Source organism: Ammospiza caudacuta, chromosome 17 (genome assembly GCF_027887145.1).
Source record: "Ammospiza caudacuta isolate bAmmCau1 chromosome 17, bAmmCau1.pri, whole genome shotgun sequence".
Lineage (NCBI taxonomy): Eukaryota > Metazoa > Chordata > Aves > Passeriformes > Passerellidae > Ammospiza > Ammospiza caudacuta.
This window is the reverse complement of record NC_080609.1, coordinates 13,358,085-13,370,838: the sequence shown is the minus strand read 5'-3', so window position 1 is coordinate 13,370,838 and position 12,754 is coordinate 13,358,085. Positions and strand designations below refer to the sequence as shown.

Below are 12,754 nucleotides of genomic sequence, written 5' to 3'. Positions count from 1 at the left end.
GTGTTTCAAGATGTGCAGGCTGCATTCACCATCTGCCAGCCCTGGCTCTGCAGCTCCTGCGTGCTGGTCACAGCCCAGCCTGGTCTGGGGCCAAAGCTCAAATCTGAGTGCAGAAAGGAGGGACCAGCCTGGGCAAGCCTGGCTGTCCGTGAGCACAGAGAGCTCAGGAATATGGGCTCAATGGAGACTGGAAATGTGAGGAGGGAAAGATAATGAGGTGGGAAAACTGAAGTTCTCTGGAGTGTAATTCTCACCTATCCTGCACTGACAATGAGGAAAAAGCATCAGACCTATGACAGTTCAAGCTCTAACACGCTACAGGAACTGGTTAAGGTCTTGGTTTAACACCTGATCTGGTCTGATCTAACTAAGAAATGTCTCTCAAAGAGGTGGGTGCACCCTCTGTCCCAGACATTGGGTTCCTGCCTGGCATGGAGGTTAACAGCCAGGCAAGTGGGGAGTAACTTGGTTTGTATGGGCTTGTTTTGGAGGCAGAGGTGTGAAGGGAGCCCTGTTATATGTTCATTATAATGTAAATAAACACCTTCAGCTGGTGTGCTCTGGGCAGAGAGTGAGCATTGGTACCACAGATAGAAATACTGCTCTCTTTAATTTAATTTTGCTTTAATTGAAGTTGTGTATCTGTACCTGTAGCTCTGCAGGGACCCTTGGTGAGGGCTGCTCATCCCCCTTCCCTTGGAGGGATTCAGGAGAGCCCCAGGATGTGTTTCCTCACAGCTGCACATCCTCAGCTCTGCTCTGCCTTGTCCAGAACACAGAGCTCCCCCAAACCCCATTTCTGCGTGTGCTGCTCCGAGGTTAAAGGCAGGAGCTGCTCTGCCCCTGGAGCAGCAGGGCTGACACAGCCCAAGCTCTGGCCCTGCTCAAGGGCTGCTTTATTTCTCAGCAGAAGACAAAACCCACAGCTCTGAGGGGAAATGACACAGACCACAGAGCTGCTGCTGCTGCTGGTATCTATTTCCATTGTAAATTGCTGAGATCTTCTGCAGTGAAGCTTTTTGAGGAGTTCCTCTCTAATGCACGCTGGTTTTTGGAAGCCTTGATGAAAACGTATTGAAAGGTAGAGCAGATTTTATCAGAGGATAGAAGGAATTGCATAGATGTGCACAAATGAATCTGTAATCACAGATCACTTATATCTAAGCTGAAGCAACAGCCCTAGACATTTATGGCCCATTTTTGACTAAGTTGTGCAATTAGTGTAATTAGGCAAAGAATATTCTTTGTATTGTAAATGTCTAGTGTATTAAACCAGAAAATTAACAGCCATTTCTTTGGCAGCTTTCAATAAGCCATTGCTAGTGCAGGGCTGAGCCAAAGATGCTTATTCTCTGTGGTGTCTGAGTCTGAGCAGTTAAAGGATAAATCCTCTCTTCAGAGCTTTGTTGAAACGTGTTGAAAGCAACTCTAGGAATTTCCTACCTGTGTACAGATCAGAGAACACAACTTGGCATTGCCCCTGTGCAGATAAAGAGCTGAAATGAGTTTTGAAATTTTCTTCTTTCACAGCACCAGCCACCAGAGACACAATCTTTTAAAACTGTGATATTTTTTGTCAATGCCACCTGCATTTCTCCTGCCAGCTATTTTGTTTTAAAACAAAGGACAGTCCTGAGCCCTCTGTCCTCTTGCACTGAGGCTCATGTGTGGCCACAGCCTCTGGCACAATCAGCTCTGTGCGTGTTGGGAAAACTCCCAGTGGTGCCTGAACCAAACACAGCTACAGCTCTGATGGGATGAATGCTGGAGTTTCCAGAGAAATCCATCCCAAAATGTCTATTAGAACAGGCCAGGCAGCCCCTGCTCTGCTGTGCTGTGTGACAGAGTGAGCTGGTGGTGGTTTCTGGCAGCCAGAGTTGCTCAGGGCTGTTCTCCTTGGGAGCCAACCTTCCCCCAGGTGCAGCATGACCACAGCTCCTTGGCAGGACTTGGCACAGAGTGTAATTCTTAACCCAGCAGGAAGCTCTGGGGCTGGGATAAGGATCTTGTGGAGGTGCAAAAACACCCTGGTAGGTAAGAAATGGGTTTAAAATAAGCTGTGGGTGTAAGCAAGTGGGGTAGGGCTGGTATGAGTCCTCAAGTGTGTGAAGATGGGCATCCTAGAGAGGAATCTCAGCACGAGGGATGATCAGTAGCTGCTGGTGTGTGTTCATTAATTTTGTAGCTCAAAAATCCCACCCCAATGTTTTCTGTAGAAAGAATTGTGGAGTTTTTAGCTTGTTTTCATCTCCTTTAATCTCTCTAGCCCTGGCATTTGTTCCACACTCTGCCCAGATGTCCCTGACCCTTCCTGTTCCTCCCAGCTCTCAGGGGCAGCATGGCAGTGCCAGCACCTCAGTGTCAGGGGCACTCCACTGTCACTGGAAAACAAAAGGTAAAGCAGCGAGAAAACGCAGAAAAAACAAAAGGTAAAGCAGGGAACTGAGACAGACAGAAATACAGAGCCAGGACTGTCACAGAGCTGCTGGAGGTGGAGTCCTGTTTTTAATGAAAGAGGAATCAAGTCCTAAATGCCCCTTCTAAAGGTAAGGAGCCCCCCCCAGCTGGTTGTACATTTGGATTTTAGTGTCCAAGTGTATAAACACAATTTTGGACTGCAATTAGGCAAATGCTACAAACATCATGTCACCCTCACCCCAGCTTATTAAAAAGAAAAAGGAGTTCCATGAAAAATTAATAGGTCTGGGAGTTGAGAGACCTTGGTAATAAGCAGTGAGTTTTCCTTCTGTAACAACTCACTTTTCCAGTTTGCTGCTATCTGAGTAACTCCTTGGAGTCTCCCGAACTGCAGAGTCCTGAAATGACAAGAATTGCTGAGCAGGAGGGAGGGCTCACCCAGCAAGCTGCTGCCTCCTCTCCTGGAGCACAGCTGACCTACTGTCAACACAGAGTGCTGCTTTTGGAACTGCAGTGCCTTCACTAGACAGGGCTGCTGCAACTCCACAAACACTCCACACCTCTAAAAGCACATCCCTGCTCTCTCATCAACCCCTTCCACTTCTGAGATGAATGCAGTGACAGGAAAAGTCCTGAATTTGAGTATCTTCTGTCTTTTGCCAGGTGTAGACCCAGGTCAGGTGGGATTGTGTGTCAGAAGCAGAGCTATTCTCTCCTAAAAACAGCTGCTGGTACAAAACCCAGGGGCTCTGTCACACATAAAGTGTGCACAGGGCAAGAGGCAAGTGTGCTGCTACCTTCCAAAGGCACAGGGCAAACCTTCAGCCTCAGCAGCAAGAGATCCAAACCGCACCTCAGTCCATTGTCCTCCTGCAGGGAGATTTGTGCAGTCCTTTCACTGCTTCAGATGCTGCAGCCCCAAAATCAGTGTCATGTTCTGCCTCTCCACAGCTGCAGGAGGATAAAGGATGCTCAGTAACACCTGCTGGAAAAGAACCCACCATGGTTTGATCTGCTGCTAAAGGTACTGTTTGCTTTGGAGTTTTTCTAGGTTGCAGAGGGTTCTTAGCACATGGCAAGATACTGGGGCAAGCTGCCAACTGCAGTCTTCCCCAAGCTTTAGAAAACTGGCATTTTTTTCTCAGAAAATGATGTTGCCATTCACACTATGTCTGCTGGTTTCTAGTTGTTACCAAAGCTAATCACAGATCAAATTTATCTTGAAAAATCTTTAGGTGTAAGTTTCTCGCAAAAGTTGGAAACTGAGTACTTTAGGAATGAAAAATAGGAGCATTTGAAAAAAGAATCAGCAAAATGGACTTGCTTCTGGCTTCAATTAAAACCAGTCAGCTTGTTGGTGTCACTGCTGAGATCAAACAAGTCTGTGATCTACAGGAGAAAATTTGTAATGCCAAGGATGATCAGCTTCTGACTCTTTAAATGCCACTTTCTGCTCTAGACCTCAAAATGCACAAGGGAAGCTGAGAGCTCTGTTTATAGAATAAATACTGAAAGGTCAAAACAAGTGTCCCTTAAACCAGTCTCCATCAGTTGTAGCTACTCTGGCTCTAAAAAGAGCCTGCAACAGTTTGTTTTCAGTCACTCTTTTGGTTTTTTTAAATGCTTCCTTATGTAGGCATGGTCTGGTGCTTTCTTAAAAGACAATAACTTAAAAAAAAAGAACAAATGTCATTCTTAATGTTTTTACTTTGAAAAAGAAACAACAGTTTATTGGAAATGACACTTAACAAAAAAATATTCATCAGTATTAAAGCAAAGATTTTCTATCCCATTTAACAGATAACAAAACCATCCTTCTCCTCCAGAAGAAAACTACTTGAGCACTGCTCCCTCAGAGCAAAGGCTGTGTTCAATAACAGTCAACTTCATTATCCTCTATGGTCCCCACAGCAGCAAGGATGTCCTGTAGGAGGGACTGAGGGCTTTCCTCCACATGGTCACTACTTTTATTTAGCTCATCATGCAGCTCCAGCAAGTCTATTGCACCCAAAGCTAACATCATGCTCTCTGGATCTTGGAAATCCACCCCAACATCACCATCCACGGGGAAGTTCTGAGCCAGAGAACCCTGTCTTAGTGTCCTCTGTAGCCAGGCAATGCCACGTCCTGCAGGTGAATCTTCAATCTCCTGTGGATTCTCCAAAGTACTCATGGGGTAGAAATGGCCTCTCAGGCCAACCAGCACATCACAGGCTCTCTGCCCCACGGGTTTGTCACAGTCACACAAAGAGCCAAACAAAAACCCAAACAGCTTTGCTCGACAGAACACCTGCAGCAGCTCCTTCTGAGGGGTGGAACTGGAGACTGCAGAGGTGACAGGAGCATAGGGACACTGGGAGAGCTGGCAAATGGTCTGGCTACAAAAAACTTCAACCAGCTCCAAACCACCGAGTCTGACTTCCCAGTCTAAGTCATGCTCCACAGTCTGGATGACTCTAGAGACAAAGTGCTCTGTATCTTCCAGCTGACCTGTGCAGCCTTCTCTCAGCCACTTGGTGAAGATGCTGATCACAGCCCTCCTAGGAAAGCCCTCTGAGTCTGTTGACAAGATTTCCTGAAGCTTTGCTACGATGCTCTGGATGCAAAAAGACAAAAGAGAAAGCACAGTGAGAGGAGGAGCACACAAAGAAACAAAAACAGCAGAGGTGAAAAATCTTCACATTACTGGCTGTGCAACCTGCCTGCATCAGCAGATAACTTGGGAAGAAAATTATAAGCAGTACAGCAGTAAACTGATGGGAATTGCTCATGCAGAAAAGGTTATCCTACCTCTCTGTTACACTGACTGCCTGTGACAGGTGAGGCTGGAGCAAAGCAAGCAATGGGGGCCAGGTGTCCCACGGCAGTCACGGCGCTCGCTCGCACGTAGCTCTCTGGGTCCTCCAGCAGGTTTTCTGTCAGCCTCAGCACCTCAGAGGACAGGAGACACTGCCTGAACTCCTTCTGGTCTGTAAACAAGACAGCAATCCAAAGAAGTGGGATTTTATTCCCTCTGAGCACGAAGCTGTTTCCAATGCAAACGGCCCTTTGCCTTGCACAAGGATGGCTGCTCCCTGCAGGGACAGCTGCCAGGGACAGGAGCTGCTGCAGGACCAGGCAGATGTTCTGTGTAAGGCTCCCCCTCTCCCAGCAGCTTTTAGTCAAGCCCTGACAGACATTGGAACTTGGAAAATTGCACTTAGAGTTGTTTTAACAGCAAGAAAAAACTTTCTGCAGGCAAGCGGGGACATGGTTCCAGCCTCATCAAATTTATGCCTTTGCTTAAAGGAAGACAAAAAAGTCTCCCTTTCCTGTTGTCAGGCATATGGCAGAGAAAACAAAGTAACTGCAGCACTGAGAGGGGCTGCAGGGTAAAGTGCTAATGCAGCTGAGCATGTTGGATACTTCCTTTGTGACCTGGGGACAACAGCAGTTGATAACATTCCCCTTGCTTCCAACATTGCAGAGCTGCTGTAGGAAAATCAGCTTTGCCTCAGTGCTACCCGCTGCAAGGCCTGGCTATCAGTAAAGCAGAAAATCAGTAATTAATCCCAAGCATATAAAGCAGGTCTAGGCTTTTAGCCTCCTAAAGGCCAGCCCCTAGCCTGTTAAAAGAAACCAGACTCCAGTGCAGAGCAAACTGAAAACCAGAAAGTATTATCTGCCATTAAGCACTGTCACCTGCCTTGACAGACAAATCTCAACACCTCAGTTTAACTCAAAACTGCCATTAAGGCAGGTACAGCAACCTGAGCTCAAGAGAAAAAAGCAGGGTAAGTATATTAATATTTTTGTCAGATTTTGATCATGATCTAAGAGTAGAACTCTTGACTTCTTTCTTTTCTCAGCCCTCCAGTTACAGGTCAGAAGATGCTTCACCAGCCTGACTTTCACACCATTGTAGGAAATACTCCTCAAATCTGAACTGGTAAAGCTTTGCACCTACCTCTCAAGCACTTAACCATGGAAGTGAGGAACTCCAGGGAAGAATCTCTGACTTCCCAGCAAGGACTGCACAAACGTTTCTGCAGCACCACCAGCACATCTGTAAAAGGCAAGTGGCAAATCTGAATGAATGTGAAAGGTAACAAACCTTACTGAAACACTCACTGTACATGCTCTACATCATTTCATCTCATACAATCCCTTTTGCTGCTGCTGGGTGCTTCTTCCAGAGCTCTGCAAAGCTGAACTTCGCAGCTAAACTTAAATTCAACATAATTGTGAACAAGTGAGTCCAGTGCTTTGAGCAGGAAAGGTAGGCAGGAGCAGATTTCATGTGTGCCACTAGCTGCTGTTTGTCCCAGCTGGAACAGCTTCATTACCTTCCAAAATCTTCTCAGTTTGTGGCCCCTGGCTGTTGGAGGAGGACAGCTCCTGCAGGTGCACCAACCACTTGGATGTAGCTTGAAAGGTTTTCTTTAGAACCTGAAGCAATGTAAAGCAGATTGACTTTACTACAGGAGGATGCAGTGCTGTCTTTATGCCTTTAAAGGTAAAATTAATTTTAGCCTCAAACTTACAGAGAAATTATCAGAATAAAAAGTGCATATGCCTCCTTACTAAGAAGCCAGCCACAAAAAAAATGGTGCTTAAATACAATTTCTAACAAACACCTAGAAAATCCCTGTGTTCAGCTTAGTGTTATGAAGTTCTATACCTCCAGCTTTGGGTTTGCAGTTGCCACCAGAGTCATTAAAACTAAACCAAGAAAAAAACAAATCCCCTTGATCAAAAGCATTCAATACTTCATGACCATGTCAAGCTGAGTATGTCAGTGCTACTCTTAGACATGATGGCTCCTGTCTTCTCAAGAACCCTCAATGAACTGGTCATTTACTTGCTCATTACAATTTTAGATATTTTCTGCAAGCCACCCAGGACAAGACAAGTGTCCTACATATTCTAATACAAAGTGTGCTAAGAAACACCTGCAGTCAGACCCTTTATGGGAATTACACCCCACTGGGGCACACTGATAGACCTGGATCTCTCCCTAGTTCTGTACTCACAGTAGGGCTGGTGTTTGGACTCTGCAGATATGCCAGGAGGACATCAAACAGATTTCCTATGAGAGTGTCACACTCTGAAACAGAGAAAACAAACCCAAAGGGCCAATACTGAGAGATGGAGCAGCCAAATCCCTGCTGAAATACACAAAGACACAGAATTGTAAAATTGTTTCGGATAAGGAAGCAAAGATGAACTCACCTTTTTTCTCTGAGAGTGCTGCAATGACATCAAGGGCTGACTTTTGCACTCTGAAGCAGTTGATCAGATTCCGGCTGATTGTGCTTCCCAGAGGAGAAGCTGGGCTCAGGAAGCCATTGCAGAATTGTAATATTGTCATGAGAGAGTGCAGCAAGGACACACAGGGCAAATCCACTCTTAAATGTTTCTAATGGGTGAGAAAGAAAAGAGAAGAAAAGAGTTTCCAGCAACAGTCTCAATATAGAGCAGTTTTAGGTCAGAAGGCAGCAAAAATTGAACTTCTAGTGGGTTCTTAAGATACCACAATGTCAATAACTACAAATAAATGATCTTCCTCTCTTCCAAGAACTGCTGCAGAGATGGAAAGAGATTCTTCTGACTGCTTGGGAAAGCAGCTCAATTTGTGTTTCCCAGGATGAATAATTGCAATACAAGTAAGGCATGGTAACAAAGCTCACCAAGACAAATTTAAAACTTAAGTTCAGTCCCTCTTTAAGAGTCTCAGTATCTTTGTTCTCTTGTTTAGAGCCTACTGCGCTAAATTTCCTTAAAATATGGAAACCCTCACTGCCAACTCCTCTCCACATTCTGCTATGCTCTACTGAAAAAGTTTGCAACCATCTTAACACTGAATTTCAAGGACCACTTTGACTCCTAGGTTCTTTTTTTCCCTTTCTGAATGTTACCAGAGACAGCAGCTTCTCCAGGTGGGTGAGGGTCTGACACAGGAGACCAGCACAGGATGTCTTGGAGGACAGAAGACTTTCAACAGTGGCAGGATCACTGACAGATTCATCCAGCAAACCTAGAGGACAAAAAAAGGGAAGAGCTCAGGTTGTCAATGAATAGAAAAGTCTGTGATTTTTAAAGCTAACTAAGATATTCAGCTGATGTAGTGTAAACATGTATTCAAATGCAACTGGCAGTAGGATTAACACAAACACTGCTACTGTCCTTGACTTCTCCTACTCTTTTTCCTCCAGTTTTGGCTGCACCAGACATTTAAAATACTGGCAAGCAGAATGGCCTCTAATTTTTCTGTCACAACTGTACCTGCACATTCCAGAGGCTGGGAGGCTGCTCTCAAAATACAGTCCATTGGCTGAAGCAGAACAGTCAGTGCCTGAATCCTGACATCTTGTGGGCTTCAAGGAGGAAACAGCAGTTACCAACACAAGTAAACTTCAATCCCTTCCCAAATACTTGTCCCCAAATGCTGAGCAGGATAACGACTTTCAAGCAGGCTTTTAAACAAGCCAGCAATGACAGAGCAACAAAAGCAGTATCACAGTCTGAGCCTGCTTCCAATGCTAAATGAAAGCAGAGGAGAAAGGGCTCTGGAATTTAGAAGCAGCTTTATCAAGCTATAGAGAAGCTTGATAAAGCTATTGCTTTATCAATGCAAATAGAGAGTGGGATCCTGTGTAAGGAGGCTGGGAGAGAGGCATATCTTGTCAACAAAAGTGTCCTTCTAGTTTAGAACAAAAGTGTTATTTAGCCTGTAAATTAGTATCTGTATGTGCTGTACTCATCTGATGGTTTTCTGCTGCTTTTTCACTACCTAAAGGGGAATTATGTTGCAGAAACACCTGCACAGTGCAGAAATTTCATTGCCTTAAGTCCTACCATTTGCAGAGCTTCAGAAGTCCCACTGCCAGAAGACCTGCTTGTACTGGGGTTAAGTGTTCCAGAGCAGAAGTTACTAATGCCCAAAAGCTGCCTTCAGTGCCACAAAATGCAGGGGATCTGAGAAGAGAGAAGTGTAAGTGCAACCCATCCCAGGGTGGCAAACAGATCTGTCTCAGCACGGGCTCCAAGGTGCCATGAGATCTTTACCGTGCCACGTTCAGCAGAAGACTGGCCAGCAGGGGCTGGGCTTGAACAGCCTCCTCCAGCAGAAAGGATTCTATTTGCTTTGCTATGTCCAACCAAAGGATCTCAGTCCATGCAGCATAGCAACTGCCAAAACAGCTGCCAAACAAACTGCTCAGCAGCTTCAGGGACTGCTCAATGTGAGGGGCAGAGCTGGACTGAAGGGACTCTTTGATGTGCTCTACAATCATCTGGGCACAGCCTGGCCAGTCACAGTCCTTGGCACTGAGAGCTTTGGATGTTTCAGACTCCACGGAGAAGGTGAGCAAGTGCACCAGGAGCTGGCTGGCAGCTGAAGCCACAAACAGGCTGGGATCCCCTTGCAGAGTGAAGATCACATCCATGCCTCCTGTGGGAAAACAAAACAAGTCACTGGAGCAGCAAACAACCAGTTATGACTCTAATTCAGGTACCACACAGCTTTAAATGGTGGTGATGGGGTTTTCTCATACTTTATTTTGTAGTCTCTACTCAAAGTCAATCAGTCCTTAAGAACAAGCAAACAGAAGAAAATGAAATTGTTTCAGATCCTGAGGGGTTTAATAACTCAGGATCAGACTTCAATATAGCATCAGTAACATTAGGAGAGTTGACAGCACACTCAAGGTGTATTTATGGACAGAGCCTGTACCACCTCTGGACATAACCAGTAGGAAAAACATGAACAGCAGTATCAGCACCACTTTTCCACCACAGGGACAGCAGCATGTGCTGCACTTTAATACCAATCCAGTCTTTTAGACCCCTCTGTACATGGTATCTAAAGTTGGTGCTAACAGCATAATTTACATACCTCCACAACAACAGGATTGCAAGTGAAATGAGCCTCTGCTTAGTTTTTCTGCACTCAAGTCATGCTGAAATGTACCCTTTAGTAGGAGTTACAAATAAGAATACAGATAGGTCTTAATTTTATAAGGGCAATTTTATAAGATTCTTTCCCCTTTAAAAAGAGCACCACCTTCAGTGTTTGGAGGAAAAAGCCAAATGCATAACTAACTTAACAAAAGTTAACTTACTGCTTAGCTAACTTAGCCAACACCTTTCAACGACTCAGTTTTTTGGACAAATGGCTCACTTTAACCTTAAATAAACCAAGACACCCATCCTGCCCAGCACGGGGCACAGCAGGGAGGGGAGCTGGCAGCCCCAGCAGCACTCACCCGTGGAGCAGAGGCAGTGCAGGGCAGGCAGGTGGTGCAGCATGCTGTGCACACCCTTCAGCCAGGCACTGCGCACCGACGCGTCCTCCCACGCCGCGCCGCCCCGCGGCCCCTCCGGGCCAAAGAGCCTCCCCAGCAGCTTCTCCTGCTGAGGCAGGGCAGAAAACAGAGTGAACAGGGAGAAAAGGGGCTGCTCTGTGCCAGTCAAGAGTATCAGCGCTGTGGTGAAACCTGCTCTTGCTACAAGTATCATAAGCGTTCAGAATTTCACGCTTAAAGGTAACATATGGACAAACCAGGGTGTTCAAAACCAAAACTGCTTTGTTTGCAGGTGCTAAGGGAAAACTTAGGTACATCAGTTCCATCAGAGTGCTTTATACACCTGTACACATCTCTTCCCTGAATGAAGCTTTTTCGGTTTTGTACTAAAATGTATCCTGGTGCAGAAAGCACTGCTTTAAAAAGCTCCCTTGTTTTTGTAGGGAATCAAAAACTTCCTGTCAACCTACCAGGAAGGGAAAATGACATCTGTTAGTGCAGTTTGAATCTTCAGGATCTGTCCTGGGATACAGTGACTGCTGTGAAGTGTTCACAGAATGATTAGGTTGGCAGAGATCTTCATAGAGTCCAACCCAGAGTTGGGTTACCCCATACACTCTTTTCAACTGCAATGGGAAGCACTACCCATCAGCATTCACAGTCCTGCTGTGGTGAGACAGAAGTGAGAAACAGCTGTACACGAGAATTGAACAGGAATGGTGATGGTAGGTCTTTGCTGTTGAATCACTTCTGCTGAGTTGTTCCATGTAAGTCATAAATTTACTAAGCAGAACGTGCATGTTTTTAGGGACTGTGCCTAGAGAAGGAGCAGACAGACACACAGCAGCAGGTACCCGGGTCACTGGTACCCAGCTCACCTGCAGGTGCTGGAAGCGGCTTTCGGACGAGGCGAGGATCCCGGCCAGCTGCAGGGTGAAGGACAGGATGCCAGGGCTGGGATCGGGCAGGGCCAGCACGGAGCTGAGGAGCTCTGTCAGACACGGGTTGTCCTGCACCAGCTCCACAGTGGGGTCTGCCCAGGACAGCAGAAAACATCAGCTCACTGCCAGGACTGAGCTCTGCAGAGCTTCCAGAGTCCCACTGCCAGGACTGTCCTGTCTCACTAAAGCAGTTCCCTGAGCTGAGCGGTTCAAAAGCAAAACTGCTTTGTTTGCAGGTGCTAAGGGACAACTTGTGTGTATCAGTTCCATCAGAGTGCTTTATACACCTGTACACATCTCTTCCCTGAATGAAGCCTTCTGGGTTTTTCTATTAAAATACAATATTTGTATTAAGCCCTGCCAGCTGCTAGGACTGATGAGTTCGGGTGCACCCATGGCATTTTCGGTGTCACAGCACCTCAGACAGCAGCGCAGGCATTCCAACCCCACCTGGACCCCTGTTCCCGTGCCACCTGCTCCAGGTGACCCTGCCTTGGCACGGGGCTGCACTGCATGACCTTCGGAGCTCTCTTCCAACCCGAACTACTCTGCGATCCCGTGACGGATCTCCGCTCCCCTCGGACCGGCCCCCGGCGCTCACCGAACCACGTCAGGCTGCGGAACCAGTCCAGCAGTTTCTCCAGGCAGGTGTCGTCGAGGCCGGGCTGCCGCGGGTCGGCTAGGGCGGCGCAGACCCCGGGCAGCAGCACGGCGCACTCTCGGGTCATGGCGAAGCGGCGGCGGGCCCGGGCCACGAAGCGGGACTGGGGGTCGCACATGGCCGGGACCGAACCGAACCGAGCCGGGACAGCACGGCCGCACCGCGAGTGTCGCAAAGGGGGCGTGGCCAGCGGCGCGGGGGCGTGGCCAGTGGCCGGTCAGGGGGCGTGACCCGGGCGCGCTCCAGGGTCAGGCGGTGGCTGCGGGACGGTACCGGCGGTGCGCGGGATGGAGTTGCGCCCTGCCTCGAGTTATCCCGGCGCTCTCGGGCAAAAACTCCTGGCCCGCAAGTGGAGCGGAGCCCCCGCAGAGGCCGCTCCGCCGCCCGTCGCGGTTTCGCTCCCTGCGGGGCCGCTTGGTGTCACCCGCGCTCCGCGGCCGGGCCGAGCC

The 12,754-nt window shown here is 47.5% G+C and overlaps 1 protein-coding gene across 1 annotated transcript; it reads right to left on the bottom strand.

Moving 5' to 3' along the window:
* Positions 1–4,176: 4,176 nt before the first annotated feature.
* On the bottom strand, positions 4,177–12,423 carry BRAT1 (BRCA1 associated ATM activator 1). The gene is made up of 13 exons (XM_058816178.1): positions 12,246–12,423; positions 11,582–11,736; positions 10,665–10,812; positions 9,466–9,850; positions 9,256–9,375; positions 8,683–8,774; positions 8,316–8,434; positions 7,630–7,816; positions 7,431–7,504; positions 6,744–6,846; positions 6,365–6,463; positions 5,209–5,387; positions 4,177–5,014 (listed from the first exon to the last, which is right to left on the bottom strand). The coding sequence occupies exons 1-13, from the start codon at positions 12,421–12,423 to the stop codon at positions 4,289–4,291; spliced, it is 2,565 nt and encodes an 854-aa protein (XP_058672161.1). The 3' UTR covers positions 4,177–4,288.
* Positions 12,424–12,754: the final 331 nt, after the last annotated feature.